At 36.4% G+C, this 27,100-nt stretch overlaps 1 protein-coding gene across 1 annotated transcript in view; it reads left to right on the top strand.

Annotated features, from left to right (window-relative positions):
• suclg2 (succinate-CoA ligase GDP-forming subunit beta) overlaps nt 1-27,100 on the top strand; it is a 117,094-nt gene that overhangs the window by 44,692 nt on the left and 45,302 nt on the right. Inside the window, exons 3-9 of the mRNA XM_079856582.1 lie at nt 2,826-2,925; nt 4,869-4,959; nt 8,810-8,962; nt 10,426-10,515; nt 14,589-14,685; nt 18,072-18,233; nt 20,961-21,103. Of these exons, the coding sequence (XP_079712708.1) occupies nt 2,826-2,925; nt 4,869-4,959; nt 8,810-8,962; nt 10,426-10,515; nt 14,589-14,685; nt 18,072-18,233; nt 20,961-21,103 (836 nt within the window). The remainder of the gene's footprint in view (nt 1-2,825; nt 2,926-4,868; nt 4,960-8,809; nt 8,963-10,425; nt 10,516-14,588; nt 14,686-18,071; nt 18,234-20,960; nt 21,104-27,100) is intronic.

Here is a 27,100-nt window from a genome sequence, read left to right as displayed (position 1 = left end):
ATTACTTGTATAATTACACTGTTGACTCTTCCCTTACACCTAAACCAACCCTTAAACCTAAAAATACCACCAAACATGTTCATAACCTTCCCGGTTCCCACTTCAATATCAGCAAAAGTGTTTTGCAAGAACACAATTAGTACAATGAAACTAAGTTTTGGTTTGATGTAAGTATAGTTAAATACACCAAATCTAAAGTGTGACCAGTCTTCTGCACAAGCCAAGGAAGGTTATTTTAATTGAATTTGAGTTTAGCAATTTAATGGTTTGATACTTCAATACGCACAAAAATGCATAGGTAAAATAATCAGTTATTCTTTATTTTGATGGTCCCCTTTAGATAGTCTGTTGACTATACATAACTAAGAGTATTAGTAGATTTTTAGGGATAGGATTAGGGTTAGTAGACTAAGGGGTTAAGGGTTAGTAGAAGAAGACATATACTTGCAAAGTTACGTATAGTCAGTAGAATGTCTGTTGGAGGAGCATCACAATAAAGAGTTAGCAGATATTAAAGGGGGGGTGAATTGCTGTTTCATGCATACTGAGTTTTTTACACTGTTAAAGAGTTGGATTCCCATGCTAAACATGGACAAAGTTTCAAAAGTTAAGTTGTACGTTTGAAGGAGTATTTTTGTTCCAGAAATACTCCTTCCGGTTTGTCACAAGTTTCGGAAAGTTTTTTTCGAGTATGGCTCTGTCTTACGTAAGATAGAGCGGAATTTCCTTATATGGGTCCTAAGGGCACTTCTCCGCGGCCGCGCGCGCACTCGCAGACCAGAGAGAGAAGAGAGCGAAAGCAGTACGTTACCTCAAAGCGCTATGCTCGGCTTTTAGGGAAGTCAATGTCACCAAAGAAGTGGGTTTTTGGTTGGCAGGGCAAGACAACCCTGCACAGATTCCCAAAGAACCCAGCGTTAAGGGAATAGTGGATGGAGTTTGTTTTTTCGAAGCATCAACGGAGGTTGTGCACGACTCTTTGTTCCCTGCATTTCGACGATGATTGTTTTATAAACAAAGCCCAGATCGACTTATTTGCAGATCGTCTAATGCTTAAGGATCGAGCAGTCACGGTGAGTAAACTACTTCAAATGTCTCTCTGTGTTGTTGTTAGATCAGTTAGCACAGCTATAGCACACCGCCCACACGGCCCGCCCCCAGCCGCTCGGTTTTTTCCGGAAAGACTCGGTACAGTCAATCTTTCACTTATAAATATAATAAAACTAAAGACGTTTTGGAGATATGAAGGATGCAATACTACTCTATAGGTACTCAAGATTAACAGGAGATTGAGTGAAAATGAGCATTTCACCCCCCCTTTAAGCAGACAGTCTACTAATACTAGAGTTAGTTGACATATACAGTATGTAGGTGCAAAGTTACTTACAATATAGTTCACAGAATGTCTAAAGGGGACCATCAAAATAAAATACTTCTAATTACACTGACTGAACTACTGTTATTGATACTTTTTCAAGGCTGAATTAAACTATATTCATAATAAGCTTTATTTTCACAGAACTCCTCTATTGGATTACAGCACCTGTCAAATACATTCTATTCCTCTGTTTTTTTTTTTTCTATACCCTTGCTTTTTCTTTTGTCTGCAAGACACATTGGTACATCTTACTTTGAACTCATTTTTAATTCTCTGCCACGGCAGCCTTTTATGATCATGTGAAGGTATTAATGACTTTGTGAAGGTATTAATGACTTTAAGTCATTATTCCATGTGCCAATTCATTGTTCCGGTCCCAACCTCTGAGGTGATGAGTCTAGCTGGATGCTGTGGGAATGTGACACGATTTAAACCTCCTCCTCACCCTAAATCGTAAACTTGCAAAAATGTATGCTTATAAGTTTTATAATGGTGACACTAGAAAAACTATTTTGACAATTTATTCCTGAACATACAGTCCCCTTTTTCTTTGTTCGCTTGCTTTTGTAAGTTGTTTATTGATTGGTGCTGTATACAGTATATTAATGTTTAATTACTACACTGAAAAGTATTTGGTGTAGAAACAATTTTCACTCAGGAATTGCAAATTGTAAGTAACACATTGAATGAAATATGAAATTTTACTGTAGAAAAGCGTAAATAAAATGGAAATAAAATAATTTTTAAATAATTATTTAAATATTAGAAATAATTATTCATTTATTTATTTGTTTTTATAGTAATAAGTATTGCAGATTTGTTCTGGTATATTGTTTCACTTAGTTTTTCCAGCTTACCTTGAAAAAGTGAGTAAAAATATGTGGATTATAGAAAACAATAAATAAATCGCTCACCTTGATATAGAGTAATGAAAAAGAAAAATTTAATCTCAGTCACTCTACTGTCGCTCAACAATATATGGTCCTTTTCACAAAATTGGATAAAATGATTCATATGCCACAATATTGATCAAATGTTTCAACATTGTCTCATGACAAGCTATTATTTCCTCATCCGTGTGCTTCCGTCTCAGTGATGTTACCGTGATGAGAGAAATAATGACAAAATTGCTAACCGCTCTGGAAGACGCATCATCAAAACATGCCTGTGGAGATCATCATAATATTTCAAATCAAATTACATATGAAAACACCTCTTCCGATCTCATATCTTTTTTGCTCGCTTGTTTATCTTTATGTTTGCTGAGGTTATGTGTTGTGCTATGAGTAGATACTATAAAACATAAAGGGGAAATGGGACTGTTGCAGGCGGGGTTCGAACCGGGGTCACCCGCATAAGCACCACATTGTGTCTGGGGCAAGTTTTTTTTTTTTTTTTTTTTGGCATTTTGGAGCTCTAACCCTTTTTATCCCTTTTGATACTTTAGAAGCGAAGGAGATTGTCCTGAAAGCTCAGATTTTAGCTGGAGGAAGAGGCAAAGGATTGTTCGACAGCGGCCTGAAAGGAGGGGTGCATTTAACAAAAGAGTGAGTACCAGCCCAAACCCATTTTCTGAGAAAGAAAAGACCTGCTTTCCAGTCTTTCATTCCTCTTAAAGCTCGTCGCTTGACACCCTGTATTTCTCACCAAGAAAATAGCGCAGAATATCACGCTGCTCTCAGCATTTGTGATGTTCTTAAAACTCCGCTGTAATGCGGAATGATGGATTCCTCAGCTGAACAAATTATAAGTGTGATCGAAACTATAAAAATGTTGTGAAAAACCCTTGAGAATGAAGGAGACATGTGAAATATGGCAGTCTCTTAAAACTTTACCAGAAAGCCACGAGTTTTCCTCAAGTAGGGGCTGATTTATGACTGAATGCCTGCGTCGTGTATCACTGTCACATAGTGTACTTCTGCATTTGGGATGAAGCGAATCGTCCAGAGAAAACGCTCTGAAACGCAGCCTGATCCGTTTTATCTAGCAAATGAGCACAGCGCTTTCTGTGTCCCTGAGAAATCGTCCCGAGTTTGCTAGTATGTGTTTCTTAAACAACTGATTTTTTTGTCTTTTTGTTAACCTGTATCATTGTTATTTGTAGTACACTAAAAAGATGACAGGAATTTACGAGGAGAGAGATAGGACAACGGTATCAGAATGCCTTGAGACAGATATGAAATGTCTGGAAAACATGCGTCCACATGCAGTTTCATCCAATATCGTCTTGCTAGAATACTGTACGCAACAATAAACACAGCGTGAGCTCAGCTGCGACGTCTGATCTGCGAAAATTAGATCCGTGAGTGAAAAAGATTCTCTTAACATTCAGGATTGTTTATGAGTTAGCAGTTTGAATCAAACGGAGTTCTGACTCCTTCACTGAACCGCAAGTCATTTCTGATTCAAAATTAATCAGGGTTTGTTACTGTGATGTATATTTTAGGTTTGAGAGACTTACATCAGTCTGTTACTGACTGGTTGTTCAAATGACGTGTAATTAAAAAAACATATTCACACTGTAAAAATGTAGTTTTGATGTATAAATTAATAGAATTCTATAATTAATAATGCTATTCTAAAAAAGTTCAAATGTACTCTCTACAAAAAAGTGATTATTTCATACTGTATATGAGGTCCAATCTTTGTTTTTGTGAGAGCCATAAATAAACTTTTTTGCCCCCCCCCCCCCCCCCCAAACAGTGAGAAATATTCTTAGAAAACAGTCATATTTATTAATGATGCAACAATTTTTTTTTCTTTTTACCGAAACACTGAAGCCGAAATTAAAGTTTTAACCATGAAAACTGAAACCGAAAATAGTTTATGAAATAATCAATTACATTTTTTTTTAAATAATGAACACTCAAGTAAAAACTCTTTTAATGATATAATTATAATTAGCTTAATTTTTTTGTTGAAATATAAACATTTAAACGATGCCTGTAATGACTTTAATGACATTTATTAAAACATACATTAAGTCATGAAGACAATGGGTTAAGTAAAAATATAGTGAATATTTAATAGTGCATATATTTAGCAAAATGCTCCTTAGTGTTAGCAAGTCCGAAACTTACGATGCATGAGACATTTCAGTAAGTTGTACTTTATCTTTCAACATACCCTCTGATGTTCATTCATGTTTATTTCATGCTATAACTAGTATAGGAAGCGATTATCAGTTCACGTGCTGCTTGAACTGAGACGCTACATCGATCTGTCACGCCACATTAAAGATCTCATTAAAAATCATATTTATTATTTGAATTTCATTATAAAATTGACATAATTTGAAAGCTAATAGTTTGTTTCCTATCAAAAGTAACTAAGCACAAAGCTTATTGCGAATATTTGATGTTATGCGTGCTATAAATTATGGTGCATCACTAATGTTTACAGAAACGTATATTAGAAGAATTTGCCATTTGAAAGTTGCATGAAACAGTTGTACTAGTAAATTAAAATGATAAAAATGTCTCTGTTTCAGTCCTGCTGTTGTTGGAGAGTTAGCTGGTAAGATGCTCGGCTTCAATCTGACCACCAAACAGACCCCGAAGGAAGGAGTGAAAGTAAAAACGGTACGGAGGAGAGCACCTTGTTTATCTCTGGCATAATTTCTTCTTTATAATGTTGTTTCCGCTGAATAAATAATTGCTCTTGGACTCTCTCTCTCTCTCTCTCTCTCTCTCTCTCTCTCTCTCTCTCTCTCTCTCTCTCTCTCTCTCTCTCTCTCTCTCTCTCTCTCTCTCTCTCTCTCTCTCTCTCTCTCTCTCTCTCTCTCTCTCTCCTCGACTTCTTGGCTTCAGGAGAAAGCTGTATCGTCCTGTTCCATTTAAAGATGCTCTATTTTTAAGACACCTTCTTTTGCAATTAGCTTAGGTTAGGTGTCATAGGTCATAGAGATGAATAAACCATGAGAGTCAGATCTCGGTGTGCAGGGAATGTTGGTAAACAGGCATTTCCATGTGTCACTGACTAGCAGAAATATCATTTTCCTTTCTCTTTCTCTGCTTCTCTCTATGCCTGACACCCACACAAACGGTGTACTCCTACAACCACCCCGTATGTTTATCACTTTTCATCTCTCTCTCCCTCAGGAGGTAATGATGGCTTCCTGTGCTCAGCATGTGTTTGTCCTCTCTTCTTTAAACACAACTTAGAGCTCCGCATCATCACTCGCTTTTACTCCCGCCAACCTCTCTCAAAAGCCCGCCAAAAAACTTTCTGCAAAAGGACCCCATCACATTTTTATCATTTTCCTTGAGAAACAGCCATGGGGCGTGGAAGTGCACGGCTGAAAGAGTCGGACAGATTCATAAGGGAGGTGGTGAGGAGGAACAGAGGTGGGATACAAACCAAAAATAAATAAATGCTTTGAAAATGCCAGCTCGAGCGTGCGGCATCCCCCCACAAACTTCTCTCACTGCATTTGAGAGCGTGTCACATTTGCTATTCAAGAGCCCTCTGGTTTCCTTCTCACATGGATGCGTTATTGTATAATGAGGTTTTCCTCATGAATTCAGAATTCAGTATCGGTTTATTGAGAAGAAAATATGTTTTGTCAAATTGGTGCCCTTCTCTAAGTCTTCAGAAGATGTTGTTATACTTAATCGCTGCAATATATGAGTGAAAAGTTTGCTCGTGAAATACAATTACACATTGCAATCATCAAAAAGGCTAGTATATACAATATATAAACAAAGTACAATGTATTACGCTACCGTTCAAAAGTTTTATACAGGTATTATTTTTTAATGTTTTAAAAGTTTTCGATTTCAGATACATGCTGTTGTTTTGAACATTCTATTATTCAAAGATTCTTGAAAAAAAAAAAATTACACACTGTTTTCAACATTGATAATAAGAAATGTTTCTTGAGCAACAAATCAGCATATTAGAATGATTTCTGAAGGATCATGTGACACTGAAGACTGGAGTAATGATTCTGAAAATTCAGCTTTTCCATCACAGGAATAAATTGCATTTTAAAATATCTTAAAATAGAAAACAGAACTTCTTTCAAATACCAACCCCAAACTTTTGAATGGAAAAACCACTAGCACAGTGTTATTTATTGTGTTCAATTGTGTACTTGCATTATACCAAATGTTTCCAACAATGTTTAAATCCATAGTTTTAACCACAGTCAATGGCGTCAAATCCGTATTACCCTCGATTTCCATGGAAACACCAAAGTCGTTTTAATATATGTGTTTTATTAGACAGGTGAGCTGTTTGGAGACCTTTGTTGACAGAAAATGAATCATTGTTATATAGCTCAACTCTCTTTTCTTGATTTACCGTGAGTAACATGTTTGTACCATGCCTAACAGTAACAGTAATACAGCATTTTCTCTGCCATACAGTATATTTTAAAATGAACTGCATGCCATTTAGCAACACAAGTTATCCAGCTTTTATTAATAATATTCTAATATCGATCTAGCTTAAGTGTGTCATACCAGTCACCGAGCGAATGCTCAGAGTAACGTTATAACAACTTTCAACACACTCAAATGCATTTTAGGATGATTTTTTTGACCAAGTTAAAAGCGCTGTGTTACCCCCCAATTTTAACTTGTCAAATAATGTGAATTTAAGTGATCAAACGTAACTTCAACAAATGTCAAGTTCAGGAAAGTAGGAGGCGGGAACCAGCAAACGTTAAATGTAACTTTAATTGTAATAGACATAAACAACATAATGAAAGAAGCAGCAGCGGACAACTACAACATATAAGCATAATAAATACAGCGACGTAAAATGTCCCAGGCCGGGTTCTCTCTCTTACCCTTCGCTGCCATCTTTCCTTCTTATATCCCCAATGGGACTCGAGGCCGGTGTGTTGAGATGGTCCTCACTGCAGAACACGAAATCCAGGGGGAGGAGTTGGATCTGGATTTTACATATTACATTATACCTATGTAATATGTATACCTTTACATATACCTTACATATACCTAAACCTAGGGCTGTCGCGATAACCGCAAAATTGTAAAACCGCGCTACTTAGAAGCCAACCGCAGAGGAATGCAAGTAAACGTAGCAACCGCGATTTTCGCATGTTTTCTTTTTTCATAAGGCTATACCCTTCTTATTTTGAACTTTGTGCTTGTGTATTGAATGTTAAATAAGTTAATAATGATAACAAGACTGTTTTTATCATGGTGATTTGTACAGAGGCTTCATTGATTTGCTCTTAAGACTTACAGACAGTAAATGAGAGAGATCGACTGAGCGCGTGCGATTACCTGCGTCTGTCTTTGAGGTCAAGTCATATACGTGAAAAGCTTTCCGTGTCCAAGGAAAGCGAAATATTTGTCGTGTCATCCTCTTAACGTTTATTAGGGATTTACCATGAATGGCATCAGCGACAGCGCTGGTCAGCATTCCACAGCGCGAGGAAGCCGCGGGAATCAAAAAGCAGCGAGTCACGCATTGAATCAATACCATTTAAGCGTAAGCTTCAGCGTTACCCATGCGACGCATTGCTGGTCAGCTCAGCCTTGAAAAGTGGAGCTTAACTTGTGTAGGTTACATTGGTTACTGAAAATGTAGGCTACTCGTTTTTGTGCATGCTGACCACATGGTAAAACCTATTTATATAGCAACAAATAAATATAAATATAAATAAATGGCGATAATACCGCATACCGCACTATTGAGCCACTCAAAATTACCGCAAGGGAAATTCCTTCACCGCGACAGCCCTACCTAAACCTACCCATCTCCACCCCCTGATCCCTAAACCCACCCCTAAACCTACCATTCTCCACCCCTTAGATCTGGATCCAACTCCGCCCCCCTGGATTTCGTGTACTGCAGTGCGGTGCTACTGGGTGTGTTGCGCAGGTTTCTCTCATTAGCATTCGCTAATTGTTATTGTTTTGAATAAGCGACCTCTAGCTGCGAAACTTGCATTCTGTGTCTTAAATTTATTTAATCAATTATTTTTATTGTTGTTTTGTTTTGTTTTGTTTTGTGTTTAGCCTTTGTGCCTTTTATTTGACAGTTTAGAGGCAACAGAAACCTAATGGTGAGAAAGCATGTTTCCATGGGGAAATAGGATTGTACTGTGTTGCGGTCGAAACTCAAACCCACGAACACCCACACCTCTGTCTTCCCTTGCTTTTCTTCATCCATCCTTCCCTCATCCTCTTTTGTGTCACTTCCTTTCCATCACTCCTCCATTTTTATTAGTTGTTATTTCAACCCTGTTATAGGTGATTCCCTCCTTATCCACTTGCCATCTCTCATTGAGTTTAATGATGGCTGATTATCTTGTATTAGAAGTAGCAGCAGTGGCCTGCAGACAGTAAACCTGTGCCCTGCTTCAAAAAACCAGTGTCTGTTGATACACCATAATAAATAGATAACACACAATGATGAATCGCCGTCTCACCTGGTGGATGTGTTCGTGCTGAGCAGGTGATGGTTGCAGAAGCTCTGGATATCTCCAGGGAAACATATTTCGCCATCCTGATGGACCGCTCCTGTAATGGACCCGTGATGGTGGGAAGCCCTCAGGGTGGTGTGGACATAGAGGAAGTGGCTGCAACCACGCCAGAGCTCATCTTCAAGGTATCTCACTTATATTTGACTGAAAAGGTTTTAAAGGGTGTAGGAGTTGAGTTTCTTTGAGATTTTGTGTTAAATGGGTCTATTTTCTTCTTGATGTTTCGAACTAAACTTAAACTATATATATATACTTTAAATTGCCCTGGAAAATGTATGGAAATAATTATATTAAATAAATATATTAAAAGTTCTGGAAATGTCTATAATACATTTCTCTGATAAAGCCAAATGCATCACTAAGCTGAATTTAAATCACAAGTTGTTTTTTGTTTCTCTTTTTTTAGACTTTTGTACAAAACGCTTACAAATTTAGTTTATATGCCCAGAAATCTCTATAAAGACATTCATGTATTAAAATGTATTATGAAATCTACCATGATAGTCTTACGAAAGTATGAAATATTGTGACATCTATGAAAAAGGGATGAAAAAGCATGAAATGTAAATTCTGCAAATGTTTTGCAAGAGCACAAAATTCCCTGACAAAAAAAAAACAAGTGTTACAAAAGTATGAAATATTACAAAATCTACAAAAGCATTACAATTGTATGAAATACAGTACAAAAGTACTGCAAAATCTACAAAACTGTTACATATAATCAAAATATGAAAATTGTATGTTATAAAGTATGAAAGAATTATGAAATGATTCAAAGTGTTACCAAAGTCAGAAATATTTAAAAATATATGGACTTATTATAAATGGTGGAAATATGAAAGTATAATAAAATCTTCAAAACTGGTTTCAAAAGTGTAAAAATATTAAGCTGTTTGTGGACATATGCCATATTATAAATGTTTTAAAAACGTTCACGAAAGTGTTACAAAGTATGAACTATTACAAAATCTGTAGAAGTATCACAAATTAATAAAATATATATATGTTTTTACATTTAAATTAGTTTTTATTTTACATTTGTATTATTTAACATGTAAAGCCATCAAAATGTCATGGAAATTAATTTGTCAAAAAGGATGCATACATGTTAACACACAAGTCTTAAATGCAAAACTGCAAAAAAACGTAAGGTTTATTTCTAAGGGTCAGAGAGAGGATACTTTTTTTAAAATAAAAAACATGCCTACCATTATAAGTGAACCACAAATAAAGATATGATAAAAAAAAGATGTAAAATATGTCCCCTTTAATGGACGTGTTCCTCATATTAAGACATGTAAAAGCTGTGTCTATTTCTTGTAGCTCTTAGTGACATCTGGTCTTATCCATTATCTTTATTTTGTGTGTCTATCTCTGTGTATGAGTGATCTTTTAGAGATGGCCTTGTAATTGGAAAGCCATCGTAAGCAATTGTTCTCCTGCTCTCGTCTTTTTCTTGTTTGAGGTTGGCTGCATGCCAGCGCTTAATTGCAGCTCTCTTGATTTTAATACGAACATCCTCTTTGTGTCAAATTATAGCTGATGGTTGGTTTTCCTCTTGCCTTCTCTCTCCCATCTCTTGCCTCAGGAAGTCATAGATATATTCGAAGGGGTCCGAGACGACCAGGCGCTACGTATGGCAGCTAATTTGGGATTCAAAGGACCATTGGAGAGACAGGTAATGGGTTTGGCCTGAATTGTAGCCGAAGAGATTGTGCCATTAGAGTGTGTGTCGTAACAGAAGCACAGTAGCCCTCACCTCACCTCACCTTACCCCCCCATCCACTATGTCTCCATTTCTGTCATGGAAAAAAAAAAGCGAGAGTACTGGACATGATGACTCTGCCAATACAGTCATTAAACATTACTTATACGTGTGTAGGCATGAGCAGAAATCACCGGTCATCAACAATTTGTGCTGTTACATCGCTCCCATAAACCGCCACCAATAAAAAGGAACCAGATTTGCTGCAACGATCAGTTGAAATCTCCAAGATTTAAAGACATTACCCTCAGGCCTCTCAGAGTGACTTTAGCACTGGAGATTCTTTATGGTCTTCCACATTTTCACTAAATCTATATTTTTCAATGCCTGTCTCTTAATGTGGGTCAAAATACTGTCAGATACAAAAATAAAGGCAAATACACAAACACACACACATACACATATATATATGAATCTCTTTATGATTTTTTTTTTTTTTCCAATACACTTTGGCCACAATTAATGGCACCCTTTTATTCAATACTTTTTCCAACCTCCCGTTGACCACCTGACATGAGAAACGACATTTCTCATTCATACAGAATCTCTCCAGAGCTTTCCATGTTGATACACTCTCCTCTTCAGTTTTCTTAAGGGTTCAGGTCAGGGAACTGGTACGGCCATGATATATATATATTCATTTTGATGTCCAGGACCTCCAGCAGAAAAATAGGGCCAAAATTTCACAGATCCAGCAGTATATTTGTAGTGTGTTTGCTGCCAAAACACTTTTTTATTTATTTATCTGACCATAGAACCCAGTCCAGTTTGAAGTTCCAGTCGTATCTGACAACTGAATTTGCTGGAGTTTGTTTTTGGATGAGAGCAGAGGATTTTTTTTCTTGAAACCCTCCCAAACAGCTTATGGTGATGTAGGTGCTGTATAAATATAACAGAGGCTTTCTGACCCCAAGATTCAATTAATTTCTGCAATTCTCCAGTTGTGATCATTGGGAAGCCACTTGGGAAGACACTCACTCTCCTCCTTGCCGTGCATTAAGACACTATAGACACACGTCCTCTTCCAGGCAGATTTGTATCATCTTTAGTTGATTTGAACTTCTTAATTTTTGCCATGATGCCCCTATTTATTTTTAATTACATTTTTAATCATTTTTTTTATAAATCCCACCAGAGCCTATGAGACATTGTTGAACTGATAGCGGGTGAAATATGGAAATACGACTTTCAGGATCATATTTTTATTTATACATAGTTTTGTTTTCATACATTTTTGACAGTGTTGACAAAAAGTATGGGGACATCTGTGAAACCTTGTAAAAGGGGCACATTTTAAAAAATGAACCTCACCTCCCTTCAAAATCTAGAAGTAGAACTATTCCTGTTTAAAACAAATGGCAGGTAAAGTTTGTAAAGAATCAGTATTTTCCAACTGCACAGGTCCAATCACGCTAAGCACTTTAAAGGAATCTGCTTTAGTTCATGTCATAATTGTGTATACAAGCGTATATTTCTCTGTGCATAGACATTCGAGAAGCTTGGCGGTATGGAAATTGCTGCTAAATGTCTAGCTTGTCAGTTTGGCTCTCGTAAAGTCGCCCCTTTACTGCGCGCCTTTTTTTTTTTGCGAGCATCTATTTGAGTCAATGCTAATTAGAATGTTTGGGATGCAGTTGACTTAGCTTCTCCACTTTGAAGTTCAACGATATGACAAAGAGCCGGCGCTCGCCTGTGCGTGCCGATGAGAGCAGCGCTACAATGTTTTCTGTCAGAATGCGCTCATTATCAAAAGAGCTTCCGTTGGCTACGGGGAAGGGAGATGTCATTTCAGCTCTTAAATGCTTTGAAAGGAGATTTTGTTCGGATGACGTGCTTTAAGAAAGCTCATGAGATGGCAAAGTGTAGAGCAATAAGCAGTTGGTTATCTTTCCTGTCTTTACCTCTCGTCAAACCTCAGCTGTTGTGAAATGAGCGGGTGCTGCTTTTATTAATGAAAAGATTAAACAGATAACTTGATCGATTTAATTACACTTTACATGTAATAACGTTTAACTATTACTCTTTATTTTTTTTTTTGTGGAAATTAGGAGTTTGCAGTGATTAAGACCTATTTGGACAAAGAAGTATTGCTAAAAATTGAATTTCAACAAATCTGTTAATGTTACTGTATTTACGAAAGTACTGTTATAAATAAAAATTGTTACAAACTATAAATCATCTAATTTTCTATAATAGTGTTACAAAAGTATGAATTTTTACAAAATCTATGGAAGCATAACGAACAAATGAAATACGAAAGAATTTAGTTGTATGAAAGTATGAAATCTTCAATTAAAAGTGTGTGAAAATCATAAAATATTACGAAATCTACAGAAGTATTAAAAAAATGAAATACAATATTAAGAAATGAATCAACAAAAGTGTTACAGAAGTATTAAATTTTACAAAATCTATGGAAGCATAACGAACAAATGAAATACGAAAGAATTTATTTTTTATGAAAGTATGAAATCTTCAATTAAAAGTGTGTGAAAATCATATAAAATATTACAAAATTTACAGAAGTATTAAAAAAGGAAATACAATATTAAGAAATGAATCAACAATAAAAGTTACAAAAGTATGAAATTTTACAAAATCTATGGAAGCATAAAGAACAAATGAAATACGAAAGAATTTATTTGTATGAAAGTATGAAATCTTCAATTAAAAGTGTGTGAAAATCATATAAAATATTACAAAATCTACAGAAGAAATAAAAAAATGAAATACAATATTAAGAAATTAATCAACAATATTGATTGTCATTGTATTGAAATCTTCCCTGAAAGTGTTACAAAAGTATGAAATATTATGGAATCCACAGTAAAAGGATGAAACGAATAAGCTGATGTTTCATAACAAATGATTTGCAAGAGTACAGAATATGACAACTTTTAAACAATTTTCACTAAAGTATGAAATATTGTGAAATCTACAAAAGTACTGCAACATCTACAAAATTGTAACAGAAAGGCAAAATATGAATATCGTATGTTACAAAGAAAGCACAAAAGCGTTATGAAATTCTTCATGATAGTGTTGCAAAAGCATGAGGTATTACAAAATATGAAAGTATTAAGAAATCCATGAAAATTTTAACCAAAAGACAAAACGTTTATGACAGTGTTACAAAATATGAAATATTAAGAAATCTATGACAAATTAAACTGTTTGAAATCTTTTTGTGGACGTATGAAATCTATGAAAGTTTTGCAAGAGTGTTTTAAAAGTGTCACAGAAGTATTAAATATTATTTTGTATCACAAACATATCAAATATGAAAGCATTGCAAAATCGACAAAATTAACTAAAGGACGAAATATTAAAGTATTACAGTATATTATCATCTATGAAAGTGTCACAAAATTTCAGAATGCAAAAATAATATGAGATTTTCCATGAAAGTATAAAAACTTACAGATTTTACAGTAGTATTACAAAAATGCGAAAAAGTCAATTGTAGAGTGAAATTACGAAAGCACAAAATCCAAAATCTTACAGAAGTACAGAATTCAAAGTATTGCAGAATCTCATATACTTAGCAAAAGCTGGCATCTCAATACCCAATTTTCACATTGTTCCGATTGACGTAAGCCTCATTTACTAAGCCGCTGGAGAATTGGAGAGAGCCGCTGGACATTGTCGTGTCTCTCAGCAGGGACGCATTAACTGCCACAGCGACTCAACTCCCTGCTGACTGTGCCGACTCCAAATCAATTTCTGTCACTTTTGAAGTTATCCAAGGCAACTTCTCATTGTCTTGGCAGTGACCCAAAGTACGTTCTGACCAGAAGAGCAAGTGTTCGGTGAAAGATGCATCCTCATTATTGGACAGTGTACAGTAAATGACCCAAATAAGGAATATATATGTTTGTTTTTTTGTTTTTTTCGCTTGAGAGTTTTCAAGGCTTCACATAAGCTCTCAGAGCTCTTCTGCAAATGTGCATCTGGGATAATTAGTTCTCTCTGTGGTTCTGTCACAGGCTGCAGATCAGATTAAACGACTCTATGATCTGTTCCTCAAAGTCGACGCCACTCAAGTCGAAGTCAATCCACTCGGAGAAACACCTGAGGGACAAGGTAAGCCGTGTGTGTGTGGGTATTCACGCATGAATGACAGATAGAAACACTCGCTCACAGATTGCATAAGAGCTCCTGTAAAGATCCAAATAAGACCTTGCAGCTTCCAAGGATAAATGTCATTTCATACTAATGGTTATATTAAACACATGGATATGAGCGCTGCCTCAGCAAAACTTTACAGGGCTTCTCCAACGGAACACTGGCACAAATATGTTCTTAATGTGACCAAATGCTACTTCCAATACCATTTCCACATTATTTTTTATTTTTTTATTTTTTTTATAGGTACCTGTTAGGAAATGATGTAGGATGTTGTAACGTTTATTGGTATGAAATTACATACAGTAGGTCCAGAGAGGGTAATGCCTGCAGTATTAGCCTGTCAAATTAAAGAAGGGGAGAGAAATCATCTCGGCCCCTACACCATAATGGCAAAATGATTTAGTCCTCATAGGGGCCGTCACTAAAGTGCTGCCACCTTTTCTTTTCTTTTTCTTTTCTTTTCTTTTCTTTTCTTTTCTTTTCTTTTCTTTTCTTTTCTTTTTCTTTTCTTTTCTTTTCTTTTCTTTTCTTTTCTTTTCTTTTCTTTTCTTTTCTTTTCTTTTCTTTTCTTTTCTTTTCTTTTCTTTTCTTTTCTTTTCTTTTCTTTTCTTTTCCTGTCCAGTCCTGTTCTTTCCTTTCCTTTCCTTTCCTTTCCTTTCCTTTCCTTTCCTTTCCTTTCCTTTCCTTTCCTTTCCTTTCCTTTCCTTTCCTTTCCTTTCCTTTCCTTTCCTTTCCTTTCCTTTCCTTTCCTTTCCTTTCCTTTCCTTTCCTTTCCAGCATTTATTCATCTTAGTTCACGTTCATTTTTAACATTACTTTATTACATTATTTAAATCAAGTTGTATTTATTAACATTAGTTAATGAACTGTCTTGTCTTGTCTTGTCTTGTCTTGTCTTGTCTTGTCTTGTATTGTCCTTTCCTTTCTTTTCTTGTCCTGTCCTGTCCTGCTCTTTCCTTTCATTTAATTTAATTTCCTTTCATTTCTTTTCCTTTCATTTCATTTCATTTCATTTCTTGTCCTGTTCTGCCCTTTCCTTTCCTTTCCTTTCCTTTCCTTTCCTTTCCTTTCCTTTCCTTTCCTTTCCTTTCCTTTCCTTTCCTTTCCTTTCCTTTCCTTTCCTTTCCTTTCCTTTCCTTTCCTTTCCTTTCCTTTCCTTTCCTTTCCTTTCCTTTCCAGCATTTATTAATCTTAGTTCATGTTCATTTTTAACATTACTTTATTACATTATTGAAATCAAGTTGTATTTATTAACATTAGTTAATGAACTGTCTTGTCTTGTCTTGTATTGTCCTTTCCTTTCTTTTCTTGTCCTGTCCTGTCCTGTCCTGCTCTTTCCTTTCATTTCCTTTCATTTCCTTTCATTTCCTTTCATTTCTTTTCCTTTCATTTCATTTCATTTCTTGTCCTGTTCTGCCCTTTCCTTTCCTTTCCTTTCCTTTCCTTTCCTTTCCTTTCCTTTCCTTTCCTTTCCTTTCCTTTCCTTTCCTTTCCTTTCCTTTCCTTTCCTTTCCTTTCCTTTCCTTTCCTTTCCTTTCCTTTCCTTTCCAGCATTTATTAATCTTAGTTCATGTTCATTTTTAACATTACTTTATTACATTATTGAAATCAAGTTGTATTTATTAACATTAGTTAATGAACTGTCTTGTCTTGTCTTGTATTGTCTTTCCTTTCTTTTCTTGTCCTGTCCTGTCCTGCTCTTTCCTTTCCTTTCATTTCATTTCATTTCCTTTCATTTCTTTTCCTTTCATTTCATTTCTTTTCTTGTCCTGTTCTGCCCTTTCCTTTCCTTTCCTTTCCTTTCCTTTCCTTTCCTTTCCTTTCCTTTCCTTTCCTTTCCTTTCCTTTCCTTTCCTTTCCTTTCCTTTCCTTTCCTTTCCTTTCCAGAATTTATTAATCTTAGTTCACGTTAATTTTTAACATTACTTTATGACATTATTGAAATCAAGTTGTATTTGTTAACATTAGTTAATGAACTGTGAACTAACATGAACAAACAATGAACAATTGTTTATTAACTTACATTAACAAAGATTCATATTGCTTTACTATATATATTGCTCATTATTAATCCACGTTAGCCAATACATTAAATAATGTTTACAAATAAGAACTTATTGTGAAGTGTTACTATTTTATTTTATATTTTATTTCATTTTTGTACATTTCTCTATTGTTCTTTAGTCTTTGTATTTCTGATTGTATGTATATGTGTCTTTATTTCAAGCATTCTTTTTTTAATGATGTGAGTCTGTTAGTTTTCTCTCTTAAAATCATAATAGAGCTCTTTAGGAAACACCACTGACACTGACATTTAATAGTGATATTTTTCCAGCAACCTCAAAACAAAAGTCTCCAAATTGCTTTGGCTGTTTTTTTTTCTATTTTCTATTTCATTTTTTTCTATTTGTCAAAAAGTGACAAAATAAAATCTGTCTCCCCTACTTACTAAGTACTTTCAAATGTGTCACCAAGCTGCATGGTTTCATTAAATATATTTAAAAAAAAACATCTGTGACACTGTTTTGTCAGTTTGTTTGATGGAGAAAACTGATCTAGTTCTTTGTTACTGTCTGGCTGGCTTGACTCAGTTCTCTGCAAAAGTAAGTAAAACAATCTCCTGGTAACAGTGTACAGTTGAGTTTGATAAGAGTTAAGTGAACCCAGTGTACTTCCCAACAGAGATTATTTTTGTTAGTGAGTTCTGGGTCCTTGCAGACTCTGGAGACAGCGAGAGGCTGCAAAACACTACAAATGAGAGAGTTGCTGGGTCTGGTCACATACAGCCAAGATAGTCGCAGAAAACTCCCCAAGCTAGTTTTCTTATACAGCATCTGTGTTTGTTGAATAAGATAGTCCTGCTGTATAAATTAGATATACAGACGTATGTATGGTGTCAGTGAAGATCGTGTCGAATGCAGGTTTGTCATTAGATCTACATGGCTGTGTTTACACATATGCAGCACCCTTTCACTCAGTGTAAATTATTCAGTTAGGACCTGCCATTGCCAATTTGCTGCATGCGCTCCCCATATTTGAATAATAACAGATGCTTTGAAAAGCCATTGGAAAGATACATCTTCTTGATGCGACTTTGTTGGCAAAAGCCACAACTACTTGGTCCTCTTTGCTTTATCAATATCTTGTTGAGTTTGTACTATTATTCAGGAGAGCGCTCACAGTTAGAAAAACACAAACGTGATATGATATCTTTGTGCTATATTCCCACATAATCAAGGTAGCACATTGAACAAATTGAACAGGTCTGAAACTTGACTAGCTGTAAAATCGAAATATATATGCCAGTATATCATTAACTGACTTCTGCTGTCTGTCCACAGTCGTTTGCTTCGATGCTAAAATCAACTTTGACGACAACGCTGAGTTCAGACAGAAAGCCGTGTTCGCCATGGACGACACAGCGGAGAGCGACCCCACGGAGACCGAGGCGGCCAAATATGACCTCAAGTACATCGGACTGGACGGAAACATAGCTTGTTTTGGTTTGTTTTAATGCTTCATATATACATTAGCTTGTTATTCTAAAACGATAAACGACATGCCAGATGAACTTCTTCAAAACTTCTTCAAAACTTCTTCAAATTTCAAAGGTTTCAGAAACCTGTTCAACATCACACTCGTGTCTCAAGGGATATTTCAAATCCAGCTTTAGACATGCTCTTCTTAGAGTAGTTTCAAACGCTTTTATTTTAGTCTTGAGAACAGGATTTTGTTGAAGGTGTTACCAAATGGGCGCCGATCCAGTCATCATCTCCAGCAGTTCTCTAACAGCTCCATAAGGGACCTGCCTGAACCGATGGGCTCTAATTAGCAGGAATCTTCCGGAAAACGACTCAACCAAGATGATTGTTAGTCTACACATTTAAGTGGTCCCTCATTATAAATCACGCCGCTCTCAGAGTAAAGCACCAAGAAAGAGCTGTATAGACAAGACGAGCGCAGAAGTGACTCTAACTGACCTTGTCGTGTAGACACAAACACACTCACGCACAATTTACTCGCAGTTAGTTCGCACCTTAAAAGCTTTGTAAACTGGCAAAGCGACAGCTGTTCAGCTGAATTTCACTTTATTGAGTCTAGTGTCAAAGCCTGTGCCAACACGTTAACTCGGCACTGAAGAACAGAATAAGAGGAGATGTGTGAAGCCAGGAGAGGTGAGATGAGCAGGAAATGGCTGAATCAGTTGGCTGCCGTTCAACTCAAAGCACGAGATGGGGCTCACCAGGCCGGCTAACACAGATACTACAACCACTCTTGACACCCCGTATACTTTTAGCCAAACACAATTTGCTTTCCTTAGAAAGCAGTGGGTAGCAGATTTAGAGCCTGAGTTGTGTTTTCAATGGGGTTGGGATCTCAAATTACTTTTTTATTTGCTTTTGCCTGTGCTTTTCTTGTAAATGTGCTGTATGGCTAAGGCTGTAGTATAACACAAGTCCATGATTTGGAAGCAACTTAAAGGAGAACTCCGGTCAATTTTAACATTGAGCTCATTTTTTTGTACATTTGGAGTGCTGTCAATACAGAGAACAACGACAAAAATCGGTGTTGCCTACACTGTGTTATCCTCTTTTTAAAATTTGCACCCTGTTGACTTCAATGGGGCAAGTTTTAAACCTGCTTTTAGCCTCTTAACATCCTTGATGTGTCATTACAAGTGCACAGGTCATGTGAGTGATTCCTTCGGAGTGAACGCGGGTCAATCTGACTGCAGTAGATGTGAAAGATATGAATAAAAATGATGTTTATTCAGCCAGCGCACATACCTGTATTTACATCCTGTTTTCGGTCGAAGTCCATAGTAATCGATTGTCGAGTTCACGCGCATGATCATAGGTACTAAACCAATGCGCGTGAACTCGACAATCGATTACTATGGACTTTGACCGAAAACAGGATGTAAATACAGGTATGAGCGCTGGCTAAATAAATATCATTTTTATTCATATCTTTCACATCTACTGCAGACAGATTGACCCGCGTTCACTCTGAAGGAATCACTCACATGACCTGTGCACTTGTAATGACACATCAAGGATGTTAAGAGGCTAAAAGCAGGTTTAAAACTTGCCCCATTGAAGTCAACAGGGTGCAAATTTTAAAAAGAGGATAACACGGTGTAGGCAACACCGATTTTTGTCGTTGTTCTCTGTATTGACAGCACTCCAAATGTACAAAAAAATGAGCTCAATGTTAAAATTGACCGGAGTTCTCCTTTAAAGCCATTAGCTTGTAAAAATGAAAGTACTATAATTATTTATTCTTATTCAAAACCTGTACGACTTTTTTCTTCCATGGAACATTATTTTTTAAAAGAATATTCTGGTGTTATATTGAATATTATAAAATGTTATACTACTGGGCAGTTGAATGCTTGAATCTGATTGGTTGACGAACGTTCTAATGTTTGCAATTATTTTCAGGGAAACGTTTGTTCCAGGCAGGTTTGACCGCATTACAGTTCTATATCACCTCTCCAAATGATTTCAGAGATTCTCTCTCTCTCTCTCTCTCTCTCTCAGTTAATAACTGCATTGCTAGCTCTAAAATGATGTGTTGGAATTAGCAACGGAGGCTTGGGATTTTATGTACTATATTTTATATATACTATATTATTATAGTGAACATTCTTTTCAATGTAATAAGGTTGATTTTATGGCTGTGAAATGTTAAACGCTTCATAACAGTTCATATGACTCCATAGAGTAGTTTTGTTTGAAGAACAGATTGTTGCTCACTAAAAAAAAAAATTGACAGAGAGAGTTAGCAATGTCTGAATCATGAACACATCGTTTGAGTCTGGTCTTTTCAATGATTCAATTGATCCAATTCACAAAACTGTTCCCCGTGATTCTTTCACAAATGTCACTTATCCGATTAATAGAACTCACCGAACGCTTTGGTTATCATTGTAAGAACTAGTTGAATTTCCATCTATTCAAAATGTAAATGTATCACACAGCTTCAGAAGACTTGGAATATAGTGTGTAAGTTTGAGCATTTACAGAATGTGCTTTTTGAAGCATGAAAGCTCCAGTCTCCATTCATTGTAATTGCCTACAAAAGAGTGACTGGCACATTATTTAAGAATTTCTCCTTTTGTGTTCCATTGAAGATAGAAAGTCGTACAGGTTTGGAATGACATGAGGGTGAGGAAATGATGATACAATTGTAATTTTTAATGTCTGAAAAATGATCTGTATCCACAGTTAATGGTGCTGGCCTTGCTATGGCAACATGTGACATCATCGACTTACACGGTGGAAAGCCTGCTAACTTCCTGGACCTGGGTGGAGGTGTAAAGGAGAATCAGGTGTACGCAGCCTTCAAGCTTCTCACTGCCGATCCCAAGGTATGAATGACTAAACGGTATGTTTATCCAAACCAAAAATTGAAATGCCCCACAAAAGGTTAATATAGAGGTGTTTTGAGAGTTTGATAAGAAATAAAAAAGTTGCTGTCCTTTAACTTCATTTCAGTTCTCAATTTAGTACTACTTTTCCACTCTTTGAAGTTTTCTCCGTCTGAGATTTTGTTGACTCCTTAGGCACCACAAAAGACTGGGCTTGCGGCCGAACCCAGTTCTTTTTACCATCATTACGAGTTTGTGCTCTGATCAATATCTTCGCTACAGTCACACTTTTCAGCTCTGGAATTGTAAACACACCAAGACACACACACACACACACACCTCATAACTCATCTTTTCACCATCTCCTCTAGACACACACTTCCTGTCCTCCTCCTGTTGATTACTCGCTCTGGAGCACAAGATCCTTTAGCTTGCAGCTTTTATGAGCTGTGGAGTTGTTTTTCAGATAATGATCCTTTGCCGAAGCTGACCGGAATTCCTGGCATGATGCTGATAATTTGCCTGTATTTGTTGTAAGCACACATGTCAATATGCACCTGATTAGATTTCAACTCAGTGTGTTTGTATTCGGGATGCACACTGATGTCTTCATAACAGAACTCTGTTTACAATAATGTGAAACATGGAATTCATCTAGTATCATTCTCATTGTGCATCAGTAAACAGGAGTTCTGGGTTTTAATAGCACACCTTGCTTTTTGAGTATAGCAGACCAAAGCAGCAACGCTACGTACATGAAAAAAGTGATATTGTTCTCCTCAGATAGAAGATACACTTTTTTTTGTTTTTCAATGAATTGATCAGCAAAGGAAAACAAAGAAAACTATGAAATTTATTTAAAGTTATTTCTCCTTGTCCCTTTTCAGAAAGTCAAACCAATGATTGTTCCAAACAATTGACAAAAATAAGGATTTATGTCCTTAATATTTTTTGCTGACTGAATTATATTTGGTTAGATAAATAATGCAGAAAAATCGTGTTGAATATTTCTCAAAAGTTCCAGTCTCCTCCTGTCTCCTGCCCTCCTGTCATCAATGGGGTACCTGAAAATTTCTGAGCTCTATTGGGGTAGAGTGGCAGCCCTCCCCTGCAGTCACGCAGTTCCTATTCTGAAGCCTCTATGTACAGCAATTTGCATTTCACAGAAGCGTTCAGAGCCACCCAGGCTCTGTGGAAGGAATATTAATGGGAATGTTAATTATTGGATCCTCTGGCGGGATGAAATACGCAGTTGCCTTCTATCTTCCATCGGTAATGTTTGGATTGTTTGTTTTGGGACTCGGTTTGTTTTTTTCCCTTGCTTCCTTCAAATCATTCTCATTAATTTACCAATTGATTAGCGTTCGGAATTAAACCATCCCCACCTGTCAAAAAAAAAAAAAATTATAAAAATGGCCCTAAAACTGAGACCTGAGGTACACCGCTCTTCTAGTATAGGATTGTATTAGTTTAAAGAATGTTCTGGGGTTCAATACAAAATAAGCTTAGCTATCAGCAGTTGTTGTATAATGCTGATTGCTACAGAAAATAATTAATGTCCATTAGTGACATAAAATACATAAATATTATATGTGTTAACATGAGACAACTGTGAAAGAATGACCTACTAACCTGTGTAAAGTTATAGCTAACTTCAAACTATGTTGCCAATGAGAACTTTTGTGCAATGTTTGTGAAAGGATATCAAGAAAGGAAGTAATGTGTAACTTCCTTGTTTACATTAAGTAACTTATGAAGATATTGTTTAATGTAAGACCTTTAATACAAATGTGACTTTTTTTTTCTTTAAATCCTAAAGATGCAGACTAGATGCAGACAATTGTTTTGAGCTAAGGGATGAGTAAAATGATGTCTGAGGTAATCGACATTATGCGAAAAAATGCTGTCGACTGAACTTGAATTCTTTTAAAGTACAGCTAGAATTGTTGTGTTGTACTATTGTGGACTTTAAAATTGAAGCATGGAGGGTTTAAGCTGATGTACTGTCATTCTGTGAAACCCTTTCTTTTAAGTCCACAAGGAGGCAAGTGCATTGTGTATATGAACTCCTTTGATAAACAAGATTTATTTTATTCTTACTCACTAAAGCTACCTTTCCTGGCAACTCAGAGTAGAGGGACTCTTGAACACCCACTCTTGCTTTTTTAGTTTCTCTCCTGTTTTCATCAGACATGGGCAAACTCCCAGTTTTTTCCTGCCTCTTTATTTGTATTTATAATAGGTAGGTTGATAAATGAACGCAGTACCAATGGAAGTGCAGAGTGGACACATTTTGTAACACTTGGATTACATAAGTCAGTCTTCGTTTAATAACCATTGTTCAGGGTTTTTATTCATGCCACTGAAATGTGGAAAAAGAGCGATGGAGAACTCTTTATTTTTGAACCGTGTCAATACGCACCACACACAGTACATTGCAAAGTTTTATCATAGAACATGAATAAAACATTTCACATTTGCCACGGTTTTAAAAAAGCCGAAAGCACCTGCTAGTTGAATCCAAATGGCAATGGCTAAACAACGCTATTATCCCACTCCCTCCCTTCGAAGTTAGATGTGGGAGACGTGGATGGATAGATGTTTTTGCTCATGGCTATTTGGTCCCGATGCAGTGTAGTTTGGAGTGGGAGTGAATTAGGGCTGTGGCACGTCAGACGTGCTCCCAGGCACTGGATGTTTGATGAAGGTGCTTTGCTGGGTAATTGTGACCGGTGGGGATTTCACCTGCCCTGGGTAGAGAAGGCTGCAGCACCGGGTTGTGTGATGTGTATTTGAGGTTAACTAGGAGCCAGCGCTGGAGCTTGATACTGTTTGCTGGCTGCTGCAAGGTAAATCTGAAACAAATGTTGTTGTGTGTCAGTTCTGTTGGTCAAAGCACTGTGTACATGAATGCTGGATGTCCCATACAGCACATTAATATGTTATCTTGGAGCTATAGCTCAATCAGTCTATACTGGAGATGACACATGTTTGCTCAAGGCATCATGGAATTGAATATGCCTCCGAAATGGTGCTGGTGCTTGACTGGGAAATCTGCCAGCCTCTCTCAGAATCGGTCCACATGCACTGAAAACCAAACAATGACATAACTGCATAAAGTGTCCACAAGCAAACTTTTTTTTTAATGAGATTAAAAGTTTTGAAAACTTATTTTAACATCTAAAAATAATTCAGCTTCTATATGCTACCACATCAAAACAGATAAAATGTTTATAAATTATATTATAATAAAATTAAATCAAATTTTTATTAGATTTTACAAGTTGCGATTTTTGAGAATGTACACTTTATATACAGTATAACGAATACTATTTATAAACAAATATAAATCTAAATAACATTTATAGCAAGTTATTCACAAATTATATTTTGTATACTACCATTTAGAGGTTTGGGGTATGTAAGGTTTATTTAATCTTTGAAATTGTGAAAAATTACTACAAATAACTGGTTTCTTTTTTAATATATTTTAAAATATAATTTGTTCCTGTGATGTCAAAGCTGAATTTGTAAGTCCTCAGTGTCTTCAGAAATCATTATAATATGTTTTGCTGCTTAAGAAACATTTCTTATTAGTGTCAATGTTGAAAACAGCTGAGTTGCTTAATATTTTTGTGAAAACCTTGATACATTTTTAAGTTCAAATAGAAAGTTCAAAAAAACATTTGTAACACTATAAATATCTTTACTGTCACTTTTAATATTTTTACAAATATTTTTGACCCCAAAGTTTTTATTTATATTTAATATTCATATGTAATATTTATATTTATCTGTAATTGTAAATGGATGCAAAAAAATGTTTTCTCAAAATCTGTCACTTCAAACACATCAGGGTTCTTGTGCAGTTTGAAAAAATATGGAAAAGTATGGAATTTGTTTTGAGGAATTTACAGGTATGGATAAGTTTATAAAAAAGTTATTTTGAACTTTCTATTAATCAAAGAGTCTTTCTTCTCCACACTCAAAAATATGAAAAAATAAAAAAATATATTTTAAATTTACAATAGAAAACGGTTATTTTAAATTGGAATAATATTTCACAGTATTACAGTTTACTGTATTATAATTAAAGTTAATGTAAACAACCATAGCAATGTTTTATTTTAATACAGCAACATGAAACAATTCAATAATTCACAACAGAACTGTCCTCAGGTCACCTGAGATTTACTGGGACCAGAAACGTCCACATAGACTACCTCTATTGGAAGATCTTAATAACCTCTTAACCGATCGTGGGCTATAATAAATAAACAATGTTGCTAAAACAAGCATTGCAGTTTTAATAAAATGCTGTGCGTTGATCTTGTCTGGGGTTGGTGTTAATTGATTTGTTTAAGAATCTTCCGGAAGTTATTTGGCAGCATAATGGCATACATAGTCAGAGATTCTGACTCAAAATGTAACATACAGTTGGATTTTAAAACATTTACCAGATGTTAAGTATGGTCTGGAAAAGTATGAAATTTTAAAAGGGAGAATGTGTGGGAACCCTGAGGTGTTCATGTATACTTTTTGCACCTCTTTTTGCACCTCTTTGATTCTGAATTTGATTCTTTTGATTGTTCCTGAACAGCTACCTGCTCTGTTTCCAGAATCACTCATATCTTATTCAACATCCTCAGTGGCTGAGCTGAGAAATCCTATTGGCTCGTTCTGTCCTGCTTCACGGTCAGGGACTCTCACAGGAGCATGGGGACAGCATGCAAGTATGAGAGGAAAATGGTATGGACAGATGTGGTAGGGTAATGTAAAAGTGAGAGAAAGCTGAAAGTTGTGGGATGAGAAGCCCTCTTTCAGCTCTCCTCATTACTGTCTGCTCAACATTAGGCACGACTCTGGCCTTTATATACGAGTACAAACACACAAATATACTCTCGCTCCCACCTTGCACATACTCCATCATTTGTATCCTTTGGGGCCTCCATGCCCTTGTCATCTCCATTGTGCTGGTGATGTTAGTGTATAATGATCAGTCGTCCCTTCTTGTCTGGGGCCCGGGGGAATCACATTTCCCATTTGTTCCAAACACAGGCAATAAGAGCCAGCCCAATCTCCCAGCCCCAACATGGCCACCTTAGTAATGGAGCTCATTTCCCCTGCGTCTGACTGTCTGGCCCCGGACCACGCTCATCCGAGCCCCGCATTGCCAGATCCTCGGCCCCTGCTCTCAGACCATTAATGCTGACTGATAGAACGATGTCTCGCTGGCAGGAGACACATTTATTTTGTGTCCGGGCTGCTGAAGCTCAAGGAACAGCGGAGAATACATAAGCAAACAATATCTAAACTTTACACACGCGGGCTGAATGGCGTCCGCAGTTCTGCATCATTTTGAGCCAATCGGCTTCCAGTCTGAACACGTGGAGCATGTTTTCTATTATGCGATCACCTCACTCGCTAGTAATCACCTGTTTAGGTAGTCCCGCAAAACAAGTTAGCTCCTAAGTGGTCGGGAGTTTTCTCGCTTTTTCAATAATGTCAACACTTGTTTCAAAACTTTCTTTCCCGCCCATGAGAATGATGGATGATGCTTGACAAAAAAACAATAAAACGCAGCGCTGTTCGTTCTGATGTGCTAGCAAGCGAGCAGCAAAGAAGCTACTTTCAGTATTGCCTTGCGTGCATGAGGTCTCTGGAGCATGCTTGTTTTGTTTTGAAAATGTTCTTCACGTAAGGCATTTCTCAAGAAAAGGAGTTTGCGAGCTTGTTATGCAAATTTGGGAGGGAAAGAAATGTGCTCAGAAATGCAAATCCTGCATTTTTGTTTTTTTTCCGAATGAGGCAATATCTATTGGATTTTCAGTAAGATCTCTTGGAAGTAGAAACATAGTTTTTCTGTTTTAAGTCCAGGTAATTATTTAATCTCCACAGCAGAACTTTTTTGCAGATTTAGAGGGGATTCAAACTGTAAAATGACTCATGATTTAATTAGTCGGTTTCGCTCTGGGGTCTGATGGTTTTTTTTTTTTT

This window comes from Squalius cephalus (assembly GCF_949319135.1).
Source record: "Squalius cephalus genome assembly, chromosome: 22".
NCBI classification, from domain to species: domain Eukaryota; kingdom Metazoa; phylum Chordata; class Actinopteri; order Cypriniformes; family Leuciscidae; genus Squalius; species Squalius cephalus.
The sequence above is the reverse complement of the archived record's forward strand: the minus strand, read 5'-3'. Positions and strand labels throughout refer to the sequence as shown.